The 20,574-nt window shown below is 41.6% G+C and overlaps 1 protein-coding gene across 2 annotated transcripts in view; it reads left to right on the forward strand.

Moving 5' to 3' along the window:
• The window catches only part of man1a1 (mannosidase, alpha, class 1A, member 1), a 409,100-nt gene extending 393,407 nt beyond the window's left edge, over positions 1-15,693 (forward strand). For both annotated transcript variants that reach the window (XM_055635735.1, XM_055635736.1), the window contains exons 10-12: positions 1,189-1,361; positions 9,220-9,335; positions 14,459-15,693. In XM_055635735.1, coding sequence (XP_055491710.1) covers positions 1,189-1,361; positions 9,220-9,335; positions 14,459-14,570 — 401 coding nt within the window. In that variant the 3' untranslated portion in view covers positions 14,571-15,693. The remainder of the gene's footprint in view (positions 1-1,188; positions 1,362-9,219; positions 9,336-14,458) is intronic.
• Positions 15,694-20,574: the final 4,881 nt, after the last annotated feature.

A 20,574-nucleotide genomic window follows, 5' to 3' on the forward strand; every position in this document is an offset into this window, starting at 1 on the left:
AGAAATCTAACATTGTGAGTGGGTAGCATAACTTCACTAGTTTAAACTACTCCAAATCTGTCTACACCTTTCAAAGGAGACATGCAGTGTGTCTGGAATAAGTGGCAGATTTTGGTGAATGTAACCTTAATAGAGAAAGGTACCCCGCATATACCCAAGAGAAAAAAAATTCCTCTCAATATTCTGGTTGAGAACCTTTTTATTCTTCTTGTCTTTTACATTTCCAACAGCTTGCCCTTCGTTGTCTCTGTACCTCTGTATTGAATCATTTCATTTTAATTTTTTTTCTTTATCACCTTTAATCGTGCTTCTGGTCATATTACATTCCAAGTGCCGACCATCAGGGCAGAGCTAATCTATGCAAAAGTTTTGAGGTCAGGATATAGCTCCTTAGTTCTTTCTGCTGCAGGAGATGGGTGGGTTTTGGACAATTACAATGTTGTTACCGGGAGCTTTGAGCTTAGGTTAGTTTAGAGATACAGCATGGAAACGGGTCCTTTGGCTCACCGGGTCTGCGCCGACCAGCGATCACCTCATATTAACACTTTCCTACATACACTGGGGACAATCTTTACATATACCAAGCCAATTTACCTACAAACCTGCACTTCTTTAGAGTGTGGAAGGAAACCGAAGATCTCGGAGAAAACCCTTGCAGGTCACGGGGAGGACATACAAACTCCGTACAAACAGCACCTGTAGAGGGGATCGAACCCGGGTCTCCCGCGCTGCAAGCGCTATAAGGCAGCAACTCTATCGCTGTGCCACCGTGCCATGCAAAATAAGAGGACTGGTAACAAATTAACATTGCATGCTCATAGTCGTCATGGTATGACTGCTTTGCATAATTCTGGTATGGAGCATGCATTAATGTCTTCGCATCCGTCCACAAACTGCACCACAACATAGAACCAAAAATAAACTTGCATTAGATCGGAATTTTGCATTCACTTCCTGACTTGTTTTAAATAAAATTTATTTGAAGATTTTCGTAAAAGCTTTTTCTTTTCAATGTCTTTCTTATCTATATTTAATTTATTTTTTCATAAAGTCTGTGAATTGATCTTTGAGGGAAATATCTTTGAAAATTACTCGTGCTCAGCTTGATAATGTGAATATTGTGGAGCAAGGGATTTTGATAAGTGGTAACATCAAGTCACATTTCAAATGCTTATACTTGATTTCCAGCCACAAAGTTAGGTCCCGAGGCCTTCAGGTTTGATGGAGGTGTTGAAGCTATTGCAACAAGACAAAATGAAAAATATTACATTCTGCGTCCTGAGGTGATTGAAACGCATATGTACATGTGGAGACTAACCCACGACCCCAAATATCGGGAGTGGGGTTGGGAAGCTGTTCAGGTATGCATTTTTCTATTTAAAAACATGAGCTTACTAAAGCATGTAGGCTTTTTAAAATTACATGTTAAATTTTCATAGTTATAAGTAAAATCACAATCAAGGAGTCGTATAAAATATTTATTTTTTGGCATTATTTGTTCCTCAGAAATGGTATTCTTGCATGACTGGATAGACCAGGGGTTCCCAACCTTTGCTGTCCCATTTACTCCTGGCAACTTTAATAACACATAAAAGTGTTATTTCACTTATTTATGAACAACTAATAATGAACAGATACCAGTATAACAGAACCAAACAAAGTCAGGGCAATGAGAAAAAATATGTACAAATCCAGAATCAACAAATTTACCCCCTGGGTAGGCAAAATGTACCCCAGGCTGGGAACCCTTGTGATAGGATCAGCATTTGTATTTAATAACTTGTGGTCCAGTACTAATTTTAACCATTACTTTTATTCCAATACTGAGTGAATCAGGCTGCCTTTAGAATGGCACTGCTGGTTCACTTGATCCCATTGTTGACAGCTCCACATTATCCAGGCTTATTCTTTCTTCTGCAGTGTTATCTCAGGTTTAGGATTTAGCAGCTTTGGCACAGAGTCTTTTACCAAGAGTAGGGGAATCAAGGTCATTGGTTCAAGGTGAAGGGGAAAAGATTTAAAAGGAATCCGAGGGGTTACTTTTTCACACAGTGGGTGCATGGAACAAGCTGCCAGAGGAGATAAGTGAGGCTGGGTTCAGAGCCAACATTGGATTGGCTAAGTATGTTTTCCCTGGAGTGAAGGAGGCTTTGAGCTAACAAGATAGATGTAATAAAATCAGGCATAGATAGGGTAGATAGCCACTGTCTTTTTCTCAAGGTAGTGGTCTCTAAAACTTGAGGCTACATGTTTAAGGTGAGAGGGAGGAAGTTTATAGGAAATATGAGAGATAATATGTTCACACAAAGATTTATTGGTAACTGAAATGAGCTGCCAGAGGCGATGGTGGAGGCGGAAATAGTAACCACATTTAAGAGGCATCTGGATAGAAACTTGTGTGAGAAGGACATCAAGCAATACGGAATTAATGCGGGGAAGTGAAATTTGTGTAGATTAGAATGATGATGAGCCTTGAACCAGTGTGCCGAATAGCCAGTTTCTATATTGTACAACTCTATAACTAGTCGAAAGGGGTTCTGCAGATTATTTTTTTTTGCATTGAAGGTTTAAATTCTCCATTATGTCATTCGGAATCCTGAGTCGGAACTTAAATTTATAATCATCCTTTATGGTAATGAAAATGTTAGTAACTCATAGATTTGCACACTAATCTGTTTTTAGATGATTGAGCCTCATCTCCTATCACAAGACCAGGGAAGCATAGAGAAAAGAATAGACACAGCATTTTTTTGGATCTTACCCAAATTTCAAGGGATTAGTTTGCTCACTGAGACATGCATAAATGTATGTTTTTTGCAGATAGGGAGCATCAGGTCAGGTGAGGGAGATTTTATGCCATTACTTAATAATTTAAAAAGGATACAGACCAGTGACTGTTTATTTTTCGAATACAAAAATTTAAGGTGCAAAGTCCCTGAGGCTTGGCATGGTAATAGAGTTTACATAGGAATATAAGAAGTAAAAGCTGGCAATGTGGATCCTCTTGTCTGCTCCTCCATTCAATAAGTGTTTTACCTTGGTGCCACTTGCTTCCACTAACGACCTGTTCCTTATTTCCTCAATATCGAGAAATCTGTGAATATGTGAAACATAGAAACATAGAAAATAGGTGCAGGAGTAGGCCATTCGGCCCTTCGAGCCTGCACCGCCATTCAATATGATCATGGCTGATCATCCAACTCCGTATCCTGTACCTGCCTTCTCTCCATACCCCCTGATCCCTTTAGCCACAAGGGACACATCTAACTCCCTCTTAAATATAGCCAATGAACTGACCTCGACTAAATTCTGTGGCAGAGAGTTCCAGAGATTCACCACTCTCTGTGTGAAAAATGTTTTTCTCATCTCGGTCCTAAAAGATTTCCCCCTTATCCTTAAACTGCGACCCCTTGTTCAGGACTTCCCCAACATCGGGAACAATCTTCCTGCATCAAGCCTGTCCAGCCCCTTAAGAATTTTGTATGTTTCTATAAGATCCCCCCTCAATCTTCTAAATTCCAGCGAGTATAAGCCGAGTCTATCCAGTCTTTCTTCATATGAAAGTCCTGCCATCCCAGGAATCAGTCTGGTGAACCTTCTCTGTATTCCCTCTATGGCAAGAATGTCTTTCCTCAGATTAGGAGAACAAAACTGTACACAATACTCCAGGTGTGGTCTCACCAAGACCCTGTACAACTCCAATAGAACCTCCCTGCTCCTATACTCAAATCCTTTTGCTATGAATGCTAACATACCACTCGCTTTCTTCACTGCCTGCTGCACCTGCATGCCTACTTTCAATGACTGGTCTACCATGACACCCAGGTCTTGTTGCATCTCCCCTTTTCCTAATCGGCCACCATTCAGATAATAGTCTACTTTCCTGTTCTTGCCAACAAAGTGGATAACCTCACATTTATCCACATTATACTGCATCTGCCATGCATTTGCCCATTCGCCCAACCTATCCAAGTCACCTTGCAGCCTCCTCACAGCTAACACTGCCCCCCAGCTTCGTGTCATCCGCAAAGTTGGAGTTGTTGCATTCAATTCCCTCGTCCAAATCATTAATATATATTGTAAATAGATGGGGTCCCAGGACTGAGCCTTGCGGTACGCCACTAGTCACTGCCTGCCATTCTGAAAAGGACCCGTTTATTCCTACTCTTTGCTTCCTGTCTGCCAGACAGTTCTCTATTCACATCAATACTGAACCCCCAATACCGTGTGCTTTAAGTTTGCATACTAATCTCTTATATGGGACCGTCGAAAGCCTTCTGAAAGTCCAGATATAACACTGGTTCTCCCTTATCCACTCTACTAGTTACATCCTCGAAAAATTATGTAAGACTCGTCAGACATGATTTACCTTTCATAAATCCATGCTGACTTTGTCCAATGATTTCACCACTTTCCAAATGTGCTGATATCCCATCTTTAATAGCTGACTCTAGCATTTTCCCCACCATCGATGTTAGACCAACTGGTCTGTAATTCCCCGTTTTCTCTCTCCCTCCCTTTTTAAAAAGTGGGGTTACATTAGCTATCCTCCAATCCTCAGGAACTACTCCAGAATCTAAAGAGTTTTGAAAAATTATCACTAATCCATCCACTATGTCTGGGGCTACTTCCTTAAGTACTCTGGGATGCAGCCTATCTGGCCCTGGGGATTTATCGGCCTTTAATCCATTCAATTTACCTAACACCACTTCCCGGCTAACCTGGATTTCACTCAGTTCCTCCATCTCATTTGACCCCCGGTCCCCTGCTATTTCCGGCAGATTATTTATGTCTTTCTTAGTGAAGACAGAACCAAAGTAGTTATTCAATTGGTCTGCCATGTCCTTGTTCCCCATGATCAATTCTCCTGTTTCTGACTGCAAGGGACCTATATTTGTTTTAACTAATCTTTTTCTCTTCACATATATATAAAATCTTTTGCAGTCAGTTTTTATGTTTCCTGCCAGTTTTCTTTCATAATCTATTTTCCCTTTCCTAATTAAGCCATTTGTGCTCCTCTGCTGGACTCTGAATTGATCCCAGTCCTCTGGTAGGCTGCTTTTTCTGGCTAATTTGTATGCTTCATCTTTATCCACGGATGTACTAACTTCCTTGATTTATTCTTTTGCCAAACTGGGATGAACAATTGTTGTAGTTCACCCATGCAGTCTTTAAATGCCTTCCATTGCATATCCGCCGTCAACCCTTTAAGAATCAATTGCCAGTCTATCTTGGCCAACTCACGTCTCATACCCTCAAAGTTACCTTTAAGTTTAGAACCCTTGTTTCTGAATTAACAATGTCAATCTCCATCCTAATGAAGAACTCAACCATATTATGGTCACTCCTGCCCAAGGGGCCCTGCACAACAAGACTGCTAACTAACCCTCCCTCATTACTCAATGCCCAGTCTAGAATAGCTCTCTCGTTGGTTCATCTACATGTTTTTTTTAAATCTTATTTATATAGCACATTTTCAGTCAACTTGCATTGACCCCAAAGTGCTTCACATAATTACATTACATTTACACACGGGCAAAGATGGTTGAAGTGTCTTGCCCCAAGGACACAACGACAGTATGCACTCCAAGCGGGATTTGAACCGGCTACCTTCCGGTCGCCAGCCGAACACTTAGCCCATTGCGCCATCTGTCGTCCCGACAGTTGGTTTAGAAAACTATCCAGCATACATTCCAAGAAATCCTCTTCCTCAGCACCCCTGCCAATTTGATTCACCCAATCTATATGTAGATTGAAGTCGCCTATTATTACTGTTTTACCTTTGTTGCACGCATTTCTAATTTCCTGTTTGATGCCATCCTCAACTCCACTACTACTGTTAGGTGGCCTGTACACAACTCCCACTAGCGTTTCCTGCCCCTTAGTGTTTCGCAGCTCTACCCATATCGATTCCACATCCTCCAAGCTAATGTCCTTCCTTTCTATTGCGTTAATCTCCTCTCTAACCATCAATGCAACCCCACCTCCTTTTCCTTTCTGTCTATCCCTCCTGAATATTGAAAATCCCTGGATGTTCAGCTCCCAGCCTTGGTCACCCTGGAGCCATGTCTCCATGATCCCAACTATATCATATTCATTAATAACTATCTGCACATTCAACTCATCCACCTTATTACGAATGCTCCTTGCATTGAGACACAAAGCCTTCAGAACTGGTTCCAATGCCCTAGATATTTGAATCCCTCCCCCTTGCACCATTTATCAAGCCACGTATTCATCTGCAATATCCTCCTATTTCTACTCTGACTAGCATGTGGCACTGGTAGTAATCCAGAGATTATTACCTTTGAGGTCCTACTTTTAAGTTTACCTCCTAGCTCCCTAAATTCATCTTGTCGGACCTCATCCCGTTTTTTTACCTATATCATTGGTGCCAATGTGCACCACGACAACTGGCTGTTCACCCTCCCCCTCCAGACTGTTCTGCAGCCGCTCAGTGACATCCCTGACCCTTGCACCAGGGAGGCAGCATACCATCCTGGAGTCTTGTTTGCGGCCGCAGAAATGCCTATCTATTCCCCTTACAACTGAATCCCCTATTACTATTGCCCTTCCACTCTTTTTCCTCCCCTCCTGTGCCGCAGAGCCATCCCCGGTGCCATGAACTTGGCTGCTGCTGCATTCCCCTGATGAGCCATCTCCCCCAACAGTATCTAAAATGGTATATCTGTTTAGAAGGGAGATGACCGCAGGGGACTCCTGCACTACCTGCCTACTGCTGCGCTGGCTATTGGCCACCCGTTCCCTTTCCGTCCGCTTAACGTTTATCTGCGGTGTGACCAACTCACTGTACGTGCTATTCACGACTTTCTCAGCGTCGTGGATGCTCCAGTATGAATCCAATAGCAGCTCCAATCGTTCAATGCGGTCTGCCAGGAGCGGCAGCTGGACACCGACCATATCCCTGATCTCCCACAAGTTGCAGGATGAGCAAACCATGGGGCCGATCTCAACTGACATGGCTTACCCCCAAATTAAATCAACTTACTCGCACTATAAAAATCTTAATCCTTTAAACTGTACCTTTACTAAAAAGCACTGTACCCTTAACTCACTGAACCCTTAACTCACTGAACCCTTAACTCACTGAACCCTTAACTCACTGTACCCTTAACTCACTGAACCCTTAACTCACTGTACCCTTAACTCACTGAACCCTTAACTCACTGTACCCTTAACTCACTGTACCCTTAACTCACTGAACCCTTAACTCACTGTACCCTTAACTCACTGAACCCTTAACTCACTGTACCCTTAACTCACTGAACCCTTAACTCACTGAACCCTTAACTCACTGTACCCTTAACTCACTGAACCTTAACTCACTGTACCCTTAACTCACTGAACCCTTAACTCACTGAACCCTTAACTCACTGAACCCTTAACCCTTAACTCACTGTACCCTTAACTCACTGTACCCTTAACTCACTGAACCCTTAACTCACTGTACCCTTAACTCACTGTACCCTTAACTCACTGTACCCTTAACTCACTGTACCCTTAACTCACTGAACCCTTAACTCACTGAACCCTTAACCAGAAAGCAGAAATACAAACCTGGGGTTGCTCCTAATCAGCTGCTTCGTCTAGTCTGCTTCATCAATCAGCGGCTTCCTCCAGACCACTTCCTTTGAAGTGTGATGGACCGTTGCAGAGTGGGCGCTCCAACGGCTCCTGGGCCTGTGTGAAACAAAGCCTCGCGCTCCGTTTTAAACTCGCCGCCCGGACGCTGCTCCTCCCACTCCAACGGCTCCAGGGCCTCTCTGAGTGCTAGCTCCCGCATTTGAACTCTCACCAATCTGCTCGAACTCCTGCATTTGTAGTTAATTGACTTCATTACTGTTTAACCATTTGCTTAATGATACAAAAATGTGAAGCATTAGAAACATAGAAAATGGGTGCAGGAGTAGACCATTTGGCCCTTCGAGCCAGCACCGCCATTCAATATGATATGGCTGATCATCCAAAATCAGTACCCCGTTCCGGCTTTTTCCCCATATCCCTTGATTCCCTTAGCCCTAAGTGCTAAATCTAATTTTCTCTTGAAAATGAATTGGCCTCCACTGCCTTCTGTGGCAGATAATTCCACAGATTCACAACTCTCTGGGTGAAAATGTTTTTCCTCATCTCAGTCCTAAATGCCCTACCCCTTATCCTTAAACTGTGACCAAAGATAATTGAACACAAAGGCAGATTTTCTCAGTTAAGTTATTAATTTAATTGAGAAATCATGTCACTTGCTGTCATACTTATGAGGAAGTAAATTATGCTAAATAGAGCAGCTAAAAGTGGTATGGGATTACATTTAAAGTGCACCATTTAGCTGCTGGGAGAGCATTTGAGAAATAACAAAGGCACTCTTTTCTGTAAATGCATGTCAATGAATTGTGTGGTGTGATCATGATTTATCCAGATGCATTTTCAGCAAGTGAGCTAAAAATTGTTTTGTAAAATCTTTGTAGTGGGAAGGAGAGGGATACATTTCATCCACAATTTTGAATCTGTTCAACCACTCCAACTCAAGATAAAGGGTCTATATTTTAACACTCTGGTATTTGTTTCCCTTAAATAACCATTTTAGCTCTTTCACACAAGGGCAACAATTACCTCAAGCATCAATTCGCAAAGCATGAATGAACAAAATGTTAATAAGCAATATTAATGCTAACAAAATGGTCTCCATATTTCTGTTCTTTCATTTAATTTTACAATTCATGGTCAATATGTTAATAGACAGTAGGTGCAGGAGTAGGCCATTAGGAGAGCCGGCACCGCCATTCAATGTGATCATGGCTGATTATCCCTATAATTATGTTACAATTATTTACTCGATAAATAGCAGGTGCACCACCGAGCATAATTTCTGCTGCGTAGAAGCCTTGTCCCACAATTCTTCACACACTCCATCAACATACCCTTCACATAGTTCTTGCCCGGCTTCCCCTTGAATATATCGAGGGGATTCATCTCTCAGTTCATTCGGTGTAATCATCGTGGGGGAAAAAATATTTGATTTTGCATAAAAGTACTTTTGTGTAAGAAATATATGTAAGTGATGAATATGGATAGTTGCTGTGTGTTTTCAGCATGCTAATGTTGAGAACTACAATTTTGATTGGTAATTTTGTTGTTAAGCTGACAATGATGATTTTATATTTGTCAATCTGACATCAATTATGTTGCCTTATTCCCAATTAGGCTCTTGAGAAGAACTGCAGAGTTGCTGCTGGATATTCTGGAATCAGAGATGTTTATTCCAATCAACCAACTCATGATGATGTGCAACAGAGTTTCTTCCTGGCTGAAACTTTAAAGTAAGTAAAGTAGTAGTTTTAAAACGCATTAATATAGTGCCATAATATTAGTAGTTAATATTTTTGGCACTAATAACTGGAAATTGACAGGCAGATTTAAAAAGGAAAATACATAATTTTTATTTAACAGAAAGCATATTGGGCTGAGATTCCAATTCTGATTAATGTAGATGTCTGAAGTACATTACATTGATGCAATTATTAGATTATACTTTATTGTCACATGTACCTAGGCACAATGAAATGCTTTGTTTTGCACATAACCCGGTAAAACCGTACACGTCAGTAAATAAGTGTCGCTACGTGACAAAGTTACACAAGTTCACCAAACTATCTACCACTTGCCGCTGCATGTGGCAGTCCCACCCCAGACCTGCTGGGTCTTCCTTAGTTCTCAGTGGCCCCCGCTGGGTGCCGCCTTCATTCTCGCCAGCCTGCTTCGCTCTCGACTGGCCACCTACGTCTTGGGTCCCAACTCGCCGTCGATGGCACGGGTCCTGTCACTGCCTCGGGGGCGGGATTGGAGTCCGCAGTGGATGGGCTGCACCTACCGGCGGGTCCTCTGTCGTTGGTTCGTGGAAGGTGATCCTTAGCCCTCTGACCATGGCAAGTGAATCCTCTGCCCAGGGCAGTCCCCCATCGTCAGTCCACGGCCAATGAGTCCTCTGTCTGCAGTGAGCGGATCGTCAGTCCAAAGCGAGAGAGGCCCAGGTTCATGTCAGTAAGCCAGGCCTGCTTGCCGGGACACAATTGCATTGGGAAATGATGGGAAGAATGAAATTCTGGTGGAAGTTGTAGAATTTATTATAATTAATGTGTCATCTAAATATTCTACCCTAATTCTCTGGATGTAAAAACAGGAAGCCACCGCCTGACATTATGATAAGTAGTTCAACTACCAGTAGACTTAATTAAAATTGCACATATACATTATGGATATTTTTCCACATAAATATATCGAGTAACATTTTTGGATAGCCATGTACCCTTCATCATCCTCATTACAGTGACAAAAGCTGCATGAACTGAAAGGAATTATTAATTATTTTCACTTTCTGGAGGAGTTTGGTTGTTTTGAATTATTTACTATAAATTATTTACTATATATGACTACAATTCTTGTTTCTGTTTATCTTGTTAGTTATTCTGTAACAGCAGGCAGTATCGTATACCTGTGTGTCAATATATGTGTGACATGTTTTGCTATGAATTACAAATACAGCTAGAATAAAATGACAATATCATTCTCATATTTTTGCAACTGTGTGCAGTTTTTACATAAAATAAACAGGGGATATCTTTAAAGTTTGAATAAAGAAAAACAGTGGGAAATTGTTTTGCAAGTTTTAAAAAATACTTTATTTCCATAATAAACTCCACAATATATTCCACGGTAATATATTCTGGACATGTCATTATTTCATTCGCTGTTCTAAGCAGTTCAATACATCACCAAAAATTGTCAAAGTTCCTAATGCTGTATTCCCAAACCTTTGAGACGTCCTTAGACAGGGCTCAGCCCCTCGGCAGCAGGACATTAGACTGGTTAGGAGGACATCACAGTCGCCCTCTTCCTTAAAGCTGCTTATCATAGAGTTCCCTCTGTCAACCTTTTGAAAGAGAAAGTGTCAGTACATCTCATCCTGCTCTATGGAGCGGACAAGGATCAGAAGATGATCTTGAAGGTCCTGGAGGCAGAGGGGTTTGCTAAGTCCTTTTACCTTTAGTATTTCCTCCTCGACACTCACCCCTAGAGTTTGGAACATCTTGCTCAGAAAAGTGCCTTTCAAGACATGTATTTTTTTGACTCAAACAAATATTATTGTTCGTTTTTTATTCCTTGAGCCAAAATCCCAAACACTTCTCTGTCAGCACACTCTTTATATTATCTCCAGTTTTCAGGGAAACAACTCATCACCATCTTCTGAAGCACAACTAGGGGTTAGTAATAAATGCAATCATGTTTTTAATCCAACAAAGGTTTAACCTGTTCGCACAGTTCTGCGTATTTTAGTGGTGAGTGCCTCAGCGAGATATTGAAACATCAAACCCTGTGGAAGAGCTGGATATCTAGGACAGCAACGTTCAGATGACTGCACTTGTGAAGTTACCAGACATTGCTGCCTTATTCATACATTGCAGATTATAAAGCCTGATATACTCAGTATAACACAATTTTGAAATTCTTTAGTAAGCTTTCTGAATGTACGAGAGATTTTTTAACACTCACCCTTATTTTATTAGCTTACAATTTACTTTTTAAGTATTGATTTCCAATCTATTTCTTCAAATCTTTGAAGATTTACAATGAACTATGATGGGAAATAGAAAAGAAAATAGAAAAGAAAACTTAATTAAATGAATACTTATACCCATCCTAAGATGATGAACTGACCTTAGAGATGGAGTCAGTTTCAGAAGAATGATATCTCGGCTCCAAGGATAAAATTCAGAATGTAGATTGGGTTAACATGTTGTTTCAACTTGAGCCTAGATGCCAGTGCATGATTTAATCAAGGGTTATAGAGAGGGATTCAACAATAAAAATACTGTCGAGGGCCTGTCCGACTTTGCGATTTTTTTCGACGACTGCGATCGTCAGCAACTGACGCCCCTCATCGCCCAAAAAACCGTCAAGTTGTACGACACTCCACATCACCATCACGTCAAGCTACAACACTCCGCGTCACCCGCCTTCACAACACAAGAAGGTTTACACCAAAGTATAATAATCACATTGGAAATGAACATATCTACAATAAATCTAAGGACCAATAACTTTTAAAGAACAAATTTGTATATTTAACATCAGCATCACCGGGCCTCATTCACAGGACAGCATAAGTCAGCGTGTGACAGGGCGCATGATGTCGCATGAAGATTTTGAACATTCCAAAATTCAGGGGCGGCAGGGTGACACTACATGCGTCGCCCCGCGTCACGCCCCAACCACACCGTGACAACCTCTTTCCAGGCTGTCGCCGAAAATGTCGCCCATGTGGGACTATTTCAAAAGGCCATAATAAAATTAAAGATGATTTGGAGTGGTCAAGAACTACTTCAAACATAAGCTCAAAACATATCATAGTGCATCAGTGGGGAGAGAAACAGCATTAACATTTCAGGTTTAAGTCTCACTGCAAAGATTCTGCCTGACTTACTGAATATGTCCAGCATTTTCTGTTTTTAGTTCAGAGTTCCAGGACTTGCTTTAAAATGTTTCAATTACGGAAAAGTGCTGGTCAGCAAGTCTCTTCTCCAAAAGGCAATGAATGTGGACATTTTCCAAAACGTGATATTTGGTGGTTACGGGTATCGGAAGTTAAGGTGCAAATGTGGGCAAATTGATTCCAAGCAGAAATTGACTATGACCCAACGCAACTAAACAGACTTGTGGCCATTATTTGCCCGCTGCAGATTACAGCACTAGCCAGGTGATATGCTTTGGGGCCACCTCCTGCACCCACACACAACTGACTGACTTCATCCACTTCACCACCAACTTCCATCCGGCACTCCAATACACCTGGACCATTTCCGACACTTCCCTACCATTCCTTGACCTCACTATCTCCATTGCAGGGGACAGACTTCTGATCGACATACACTACAAACCCACTGACTCACATGGCTATCTGGACTACACGTCTTCCCACCCTGCCCCCTGTAAAGACTCCATCCCCCTACTCCCAATTCCTCCGCCTATGCCGCATCTGTTCCCAGGATGAGACGTTCCACACCAGTGCATCGGAAATGTCCTCGCTCTTCGGGGAACGGGGATTCCCCTCCTCCGCCATAGATGAGGCTCGCACCAGGGTCTCATCCATACCCCGCAACACTGCTCTCTCTCCCCATCCCCGCACTAGCAACAAGGTCAGAGTCCCCCTAGTCCTCGCCTTTCACCCCACCACTCGCCACATCTTTCCATCCGTACCACCCCCTCCCCGGGCACTTTCCGTTGCAAGAAATGCAACACCTGTCCCTTCACCTCCCCCCTTCGACTCCATTCAAGGACCCAAGCAATCGTTCCAGGTGCGACAAAGGTTCACCTGTGTCTCCACCAACCTCATCTATTGCATCCGCTGCTCTAGATGTCAGCTGATTTTAAATCGGTGAGACTAAGCGGAGGTTGGGCGATCGTTTCGCCGAACACCTCCGCTCAGTCCGCAATAACCTACCTGAACTCCCGGTGGCTCACACTTCAACTCCCCCTCCCATTCCCAATCCGACTTCTCTGTCCTGGGTCTCTTCCATTGCCAGAGTGAGCAACACCAGAAATTGGAGGAACAACACCTCGTATTCTGCCTGGGTTGCTTGCGTCCATGCTTGTGGCATGAACATTGAATTCTCCCAATTTTGCTAGCCCTTGATGTCTCCTCCCCTTCCTTAACCCTCGAGCTGTCTCCTCCCATCCCCCCGCCCTCGGACTCCTCCTCCCTTTTTCCTTCCTTCTTCCGCCCACCCCCCCCCCCCCCATCAGTCTGAAGAAGGGTTTCTGCCAGAAACGTCACCTATTTTCTTCGCTCCATAGATGCTGCTGCACCCGCTGAGTTTCTCCAGCATTTTTGTGTACCCAAGTGATTAGGTGACAGCTTCATCATTCTTACTAATGAATCTGCCAGTACAGTCCATAAATGTATAAAGTAATACAGGTATTACTTCTTCCAATCAAGTACGAACTTAGCTGCTTGAAAAACGTTAAACAAAGAAGATTATTTTCTTATGTGAACACTAAAGGGCTTATAAAATATATAGTCATCAGTGAAGAAATTGTACACAGCTTCCCACGATGTGAAATTTAAAATGATGAAAAACACCACTATTATGTGCTGAGACTATTGATTGAGACTTATGTGTGACTGTCGATCATGAACATTGGTATGACAAGCTTCTTAAATTGATAGATTAAAGGCAAATTAAGATCTACGTTAGACTTCAAGACAACTTTGAATACATGTGTTACTTACAACTCCTATTCATGGAACAGTATTGTTAATAACGGTGGAGGAATCCAACATTGTGCATGGCGTGAAACTCCTGCATCTTATGTTCTGCAAAATCAAGATGTTCTCGTGTTGCTGTGTCCATCCATATTAATATAAATAAATGTTGTTTGTCTTCAGATATCTTTATTTGATGTTCTCTGAAGATGACCTCCTTTCACTGGATCACTGGATATTCAACTCTGAAGCTCATCCATTACCAATCATACGCAAAAGTGACAAAATTCAGTAAATCAATGCAAATATTTTGGACGTCTAAATATTCATTATTTTAATCCTAATGTAAAACAAAGCAAAATAAATTATAATATGCAACATGCATGCTGCCATATAACCAATACAAGACTGCAGGAGACTGCAACAACTCTAACCTCCTCTGTGAGGAGATGTCTGCTTTGAGCTGCAATTTTTGCCATGTTGCAAAAACGCCATAATTAATTTAATATCCAGAGATTTATTCATAAAGAACCATTTTCTTTTGCTTTTGTTTGTTCCTAAGCCACAAATGTATTAAATGAAAAATATAAATTAAAAATTTGGTTTAATTGACAATTATAAAATGAGATCTTGATATATATGCTATATTTTATTTTTCCCTATTTCATATAGTACAGATGAAGATTGGTGTGTTGGATAAATCATAAATGTGTATGTCTGGTAATTTGTTTGATATCTGAAGTTGAGGAAATCAAAAATCTTGTAAGAGGTGATATAGTGAATTATTGAAGTTCCAACGATGGTTTGGAATGGACCCAAAGGACAAATATTGCACTTGACAGATCTTTTAAAATATGGCAGATATTCAATATGTGAATTTATTTCACCTCTTCTGTATTTTGATTTATTTTTACACTACCTATTTGTGTATTTCTTCTGCAAATTAAAACATTCCCTTTATATGAGCCTCTAATGTTGTAAATTGTTTGACTGTCGACTTCAACAAAAATAAAAATATTTTTATGTATGTTTTCTAAAGCAATTATGAAATGTATGGTGATAGATACATTATCTAAAGAATTGGTATTTTAATTAATGAACGATTCTCAGCCATTGTGAGCAGAGTGTTTAAAATGTTTACTTTCTTCTCACATTTACACATGCAGGTAACGTGTCACCACCGAAAATGTCGTTGGTTGACATGAATTCAAGAACATTTCCCATCTTGAGCCAATTTAAAAACTCAGTTATATTTCTCTGATGGTTACCGTTGGCACTGTATGCTAGTGTGCGTGCGTGTGTACGGTTTGGAAACATTTGATATCATTTTATACATATTCTGTGATCATAATTCTCCGACGGTTTCTACATTCCTTCCTGGACACCTTCGATAAAAAATAAATGAAAATGAAAAGCCATTTTTGTTGTGAGCATATATTGTGATGAGACAAAACATCAAATTTCACATTGAAGGGCACAAAGTGACTGTAGATAATATTGAGGACGATGGCCAAAAACGTGGAATTCAAGGAAAGTATTGAGAATAGGTTATTAATGGAGCTACTTAGCTGACTGGCTGATAATGGATGGGTTAGAAGAAGGGATAAGCAAATAATGGGAAGAGAGATCAGGACATTTGACAAGAAATAGGAGTTGCAGTTCTGGAGAAGAATATTCTGGTTAGCTCAGCTCAAACATTCTCAGCAATTTGCCTCCCTCCTAACTGACGTGTTGTTCTGCAGCTGATTTCCCAGCTGAAGTAAGAAACTGCAGGATTCTTGGAACTCACTGGAAAATTGCTGATATATCCAGGTTCTGAAGAATTATGCAAATCTTAACTAATCACATTGGATTTTAACAGTTAATGGAAGGTAAGTGGTGATTAAAGAGCATTGCGTATCATACAGCAAACAGAGTGTGTGTACGTTCTCCCTGTGATCGCATGGGTTTTCCCAAGGTCCTCCAGTTTCCTCCCACACCCCATTGGCATACAGGTTTGTGGGGTTAATCGGTATTTGTAAAGTGCTCCTGTTGTCTAGGGGTGAATACAAAATGTGGTAACATAGAACTAGTGTGAACAAGTAAATGATGGTTGGCATAGACTCAGTCAGCCGAAGGACCCGTTTCCATGCTGTGTCTCTAAATGAAACTCCAACATTATCTTTGTTCCTTTATTAGCCTTTCGGCATCATTGATAAGAAACTTACCATTTTGACCCAGTCTATACTCTGTGATTGCATGATGTCTAAAGTAGCAGCTGGAATAGAGCAGCTGAACAATGGTGATGGGTAGCGACCTCAGAAGGAAAATTAGAGACCAGCTTTCTCACAAATGCCCATATCCTGACAATTAAAGAGAAAGATTCAATCCACTCTTTTTGATAGCCTTGAATCAAGAATAACAACATAAAATAAAACTGCTGAAACAACTGATTTGATGGATTATTTGGTTGATTTGATTGAGAGGGGAATAAAGATTTTTAAATAAGGGTCTCAATCCGAAACCTTCCCTTTCCTTCTCTCCTGAGATGCTGCCTGACCCGCTGAGTTAATCCAGCATTTTGTGTCTAACTTTGTTTTACCAGCATCTACAGTTCATTCTTACACAAAGATTTAAATAAGTTATAAATAAACCAATAAAATTGTATTAAGCCACTAGCCCATCATTCATCATGAATTTGGCATCCACTTATTGTCGTTCGGTATCTCTTTCATTCCCTCCCACGATTAACATAGATGGTCCCAGCACCCAGAAGAAAAGTGCTGGCTGCTCAGAGGATCCCAATTTGCTCTCAATCTTTCCCCCATGATTTACTCCAGTTTTGAGCTATTCTATATTAGACCTATGCCTATTGCTTTTGAGACAAACTAGTTTTAGCTTTCAAACAGTGGCTCCATTCCACTCGCCTGCCTTGCTCCCTTGCTCGCCCTCTCCACCCAGCCTGTGTACACAACAGCATAGAATTTTTGTTATTACTGAGCTGTTTTTCATTCTTAAAACTCATAAAAGTTGTTTAGCCTAACTAAAAATTCAAAACATGATTTCGAGAAATCTTGACATTTACTCCCAACATTAAAAAATTGAAGTTAACGTAAATCAATGCATTATATCTGAACTTGCACAAAGGTTACATCTTAAAGGAAGAAAATTAATTGAGCACACTGAAGAAGGCTTTCAAAGTGATTAGCAGCACAAAGCTTTTGGAAGATTCTACCCATGTTCCACTTAATATTTTCAGATTTATTTTTAACTATCATTTACTATGTAATACATATTTCAAAACCTAACAGCACAGTCATTACAAAATTCAAATTGTTGAACATTGCAAAAAGAAGGCTGTTGGGGCTAAATCAATGTTTATTTTTAAGGCCGAGATAGATAGATTATTGATTAGCACGGGTGTCACGGGTTATGGGGAGAAGACAGGAGAACGGAGTTAAGAGGGAGAGATAGATCAGCCACAATTGAATGGCAGAGTAGACGATGGGCTAAATGGCCTAATTCTGCTCCTATCCCATGATCATGAATATAGAGGGGAACTTGCTGGATATCTTTTCAGCATTTTGAAGTACATTTACACTGCTGGATTAAGATTAGTTTGTGGTGTACCAGGGTGCTAATGTGTGTCCAGAGTTCAGACTATCTTGTTGGATCACATTGAAAAAATATTTCCTGACACTAACATTGTGAATAGTTAGATACTTGCTTTTACTTTCTTGGATCGCGCTAAGGTCATTTACCTCGTTAAACCCTCAAAAATGTAAATTCGGGGTAAGTGAGGTGAAGTACATAGGCCATGTGTTCACTAAAAATGGCCTAAAATCTGATCCGGCGAAAACCAGTGCTATCAACGAGCTCCCAGCACCCACAGACGTACTCGGTCTGCAGAGATTCCTTGGCTTGGTTAAATACTTGAGCAAATTTCCAGTAGTGGCGGTGCTGCCTAGCAGCTGCGGCTCGCCTGCAGTCCGTATATCTTTTCCTTTTTTTTAATTTTCTTTTGTCTTGTTAGATGTATGTTTTAGTTTATTTTTAGTTGTGTATGCGTGGGGGGTGGGGGAAACTTTTTTTAAACCTCTTCGTTCAACGGGGATACAACCCTTGCCCTGTCCTTCTCCGTCTCCATCTGCGCTGAGGCCTAACATCGTGGAGCTGGCGACCTCAAAATGCAATCGACCTTGAGGCAGAGCCTGTGGACTCACCATCACGGAGCTGGCTGACCGGAGGCTGTGGTGGCGCTGTGGCTGCGACCCGACCTTGGAGCTTCGGAGGCTTCAGCCATGGGCCCAGTGGACGGTAACATCAGGAGGTCCCAGGTTGGTGACCGATTCTCCCGGCGGGAGCCTCAACATCGAGAGCCTCGATCGCCTCGACGCAGCGGGATAACAAGCAAGGAAGGGATAAGACTTTTTGCCTTCCATCACAGTGAGGAGGTACCTGGAGACTCACTGTGATGGATGTTTGTGTTAAACTGTGTTCATTGTGTATTTTGTTGCTTTTTTTTGTCATGACTGCAAGGTACGCAATTTTGTTCAAACTATTGTTTGAATGACAATAAAGGATATTGTATTGTATTGTAAATCTATTCCGGACTTCAGTGAAATATCAGCCCCGTAGCGCCAGCTTACACACAAAGACACTGCTTAGACCTGACATGAGCAACAGCAGAGGGCGTTCGACACAGCAGATGTCTTGTGCTCCTACTCTCGCTTACTTTGATCCTAAACGACCGGTCACTCTGACTTGTGACGCTTCACAACATGGAATAGGCACAGCACGTTGCCTATGCCTCGCGCACTATGACTGACACACAACAACGATATGCCCAAATTGAGAAAGAGCTGTTAGCGGTTGTTTTCACCTGCAAGAAATTTAACAACTTTATCTTCAGCCAAACAGTCACGATTGAAACTGACCACCAACCACTGATGATCATCTTTAACAAACTGATTCACGCCTCTTCAGGGCGCCTACAGCGGATGCTGCTGCAACTTCAAAAATATGACATTGTTCTGACCTACAAATGTGGTAAGGATATGGACCTGGCTGACATTCTCTCTCACGCACCCTGGAAGACCTGTGAGGGTCTGTCCTCGCCGGATGATGACTTTATCGTAATGACTGTCTTTTATTCCCTCATCCTGTAGGGAGGACTTGATTGCTCACACTATAAAATAAATAACTGAAATATTACATTTACATAAGTATTCAGACCCTTTAATCAGTACTTTGTTGAGGCACCTTTGGTAGCGATTACAGCCACAAGTCTTCTTGGGTATGATGCTATATACTTGACACCTGTATTTGTGTAATTACTCCCATTCTTCTCTGAAGACCCTCTCAAGCTCTGTCAGGTTGGATGGGGAGCGTCAATATATAGTTATTTTCAAGTCCCTCCAGAGATGTTCGATCGGGTTCAAGTCGACTGGTATTGGCCAAGTGTAGATTGTTTATTTCCTACTAATCAATTGTATTGCTTGTTAGTACTTGTTCCGCCTAAAATAGGCGATTTATATTTGCACTTTAACAACATTTGAAAGATTGTGGGTGGAAACACGCATGAGAACTGCTCCAAAATGAATCCAGATCCTCAGTCAATAGTCAATAGTCAATTTAATTGTCATTTGGACCCCTTGAGGTCCAAACGAAATGCCGTTTCTGCAGCCATACATTACAAACAAATAGACCCCAGACACAACATAATTTACATTTTACATAAACATCCATCACATTGCTGTGATGGAAGGCCAAAGAAAACTTATCTCTCCACTGCACTCTCGCCCCCCCCCGATGTCAGAGTCAAAGTCAAAGCCCCCGGCTGGCGATGGCGATTGTCCCGCGGCCATTAAAGCCACACCGGGTGGTGCAAGATCGCACACCGGGTCTTGGTGTTAGAGCCCCCGGCGTGCGCTCGCAGAGTCCCGCGGCCATTCCAAGTCGCGCGGGGCAGTGCTGTAAGGCCCCGCTCCAGGAGCTCTTCGACCCCGCAACTCGGGCGGGAGAAGTCGCCGTTGCAGGAGCCCTGAAAGGCGGTCTCCCTCCAGGGATCCGCGGGCTCCCGGTGCCGCCGTCCGCAGACCCGCAATAGCAGCCTCCTAATCTCCAGTGATGAAGCCTTTACATTAAAACAACTACTGAAAATTAATGAGGTAATTAAAAAGTTCTAAATATGTTTAACACGATATACCTAAAACAATTAAAACATTTAACCAAACTTAATTAAATTGTAACTGATTTGTATTCTATTACTGTTCAACGACTTAATTAAAATTATAATTACCTGGTAATTAGTTTCTTCT

Source organism: Leucoraja erinacea, chromosome 5 (genome assembly GCF_028641065.1).
Source record: "Leucoraja erinacea ecotype New England chromosome 5, Leri_hhj_1, whole genome shotgun sequence".
Lineage (NCBI taxonomy): Eukaryota > Metazoa > Chordata > Chondrichthyes > Rajiformes > Rajidae > Leucoraja > Leucoraja erinaceus.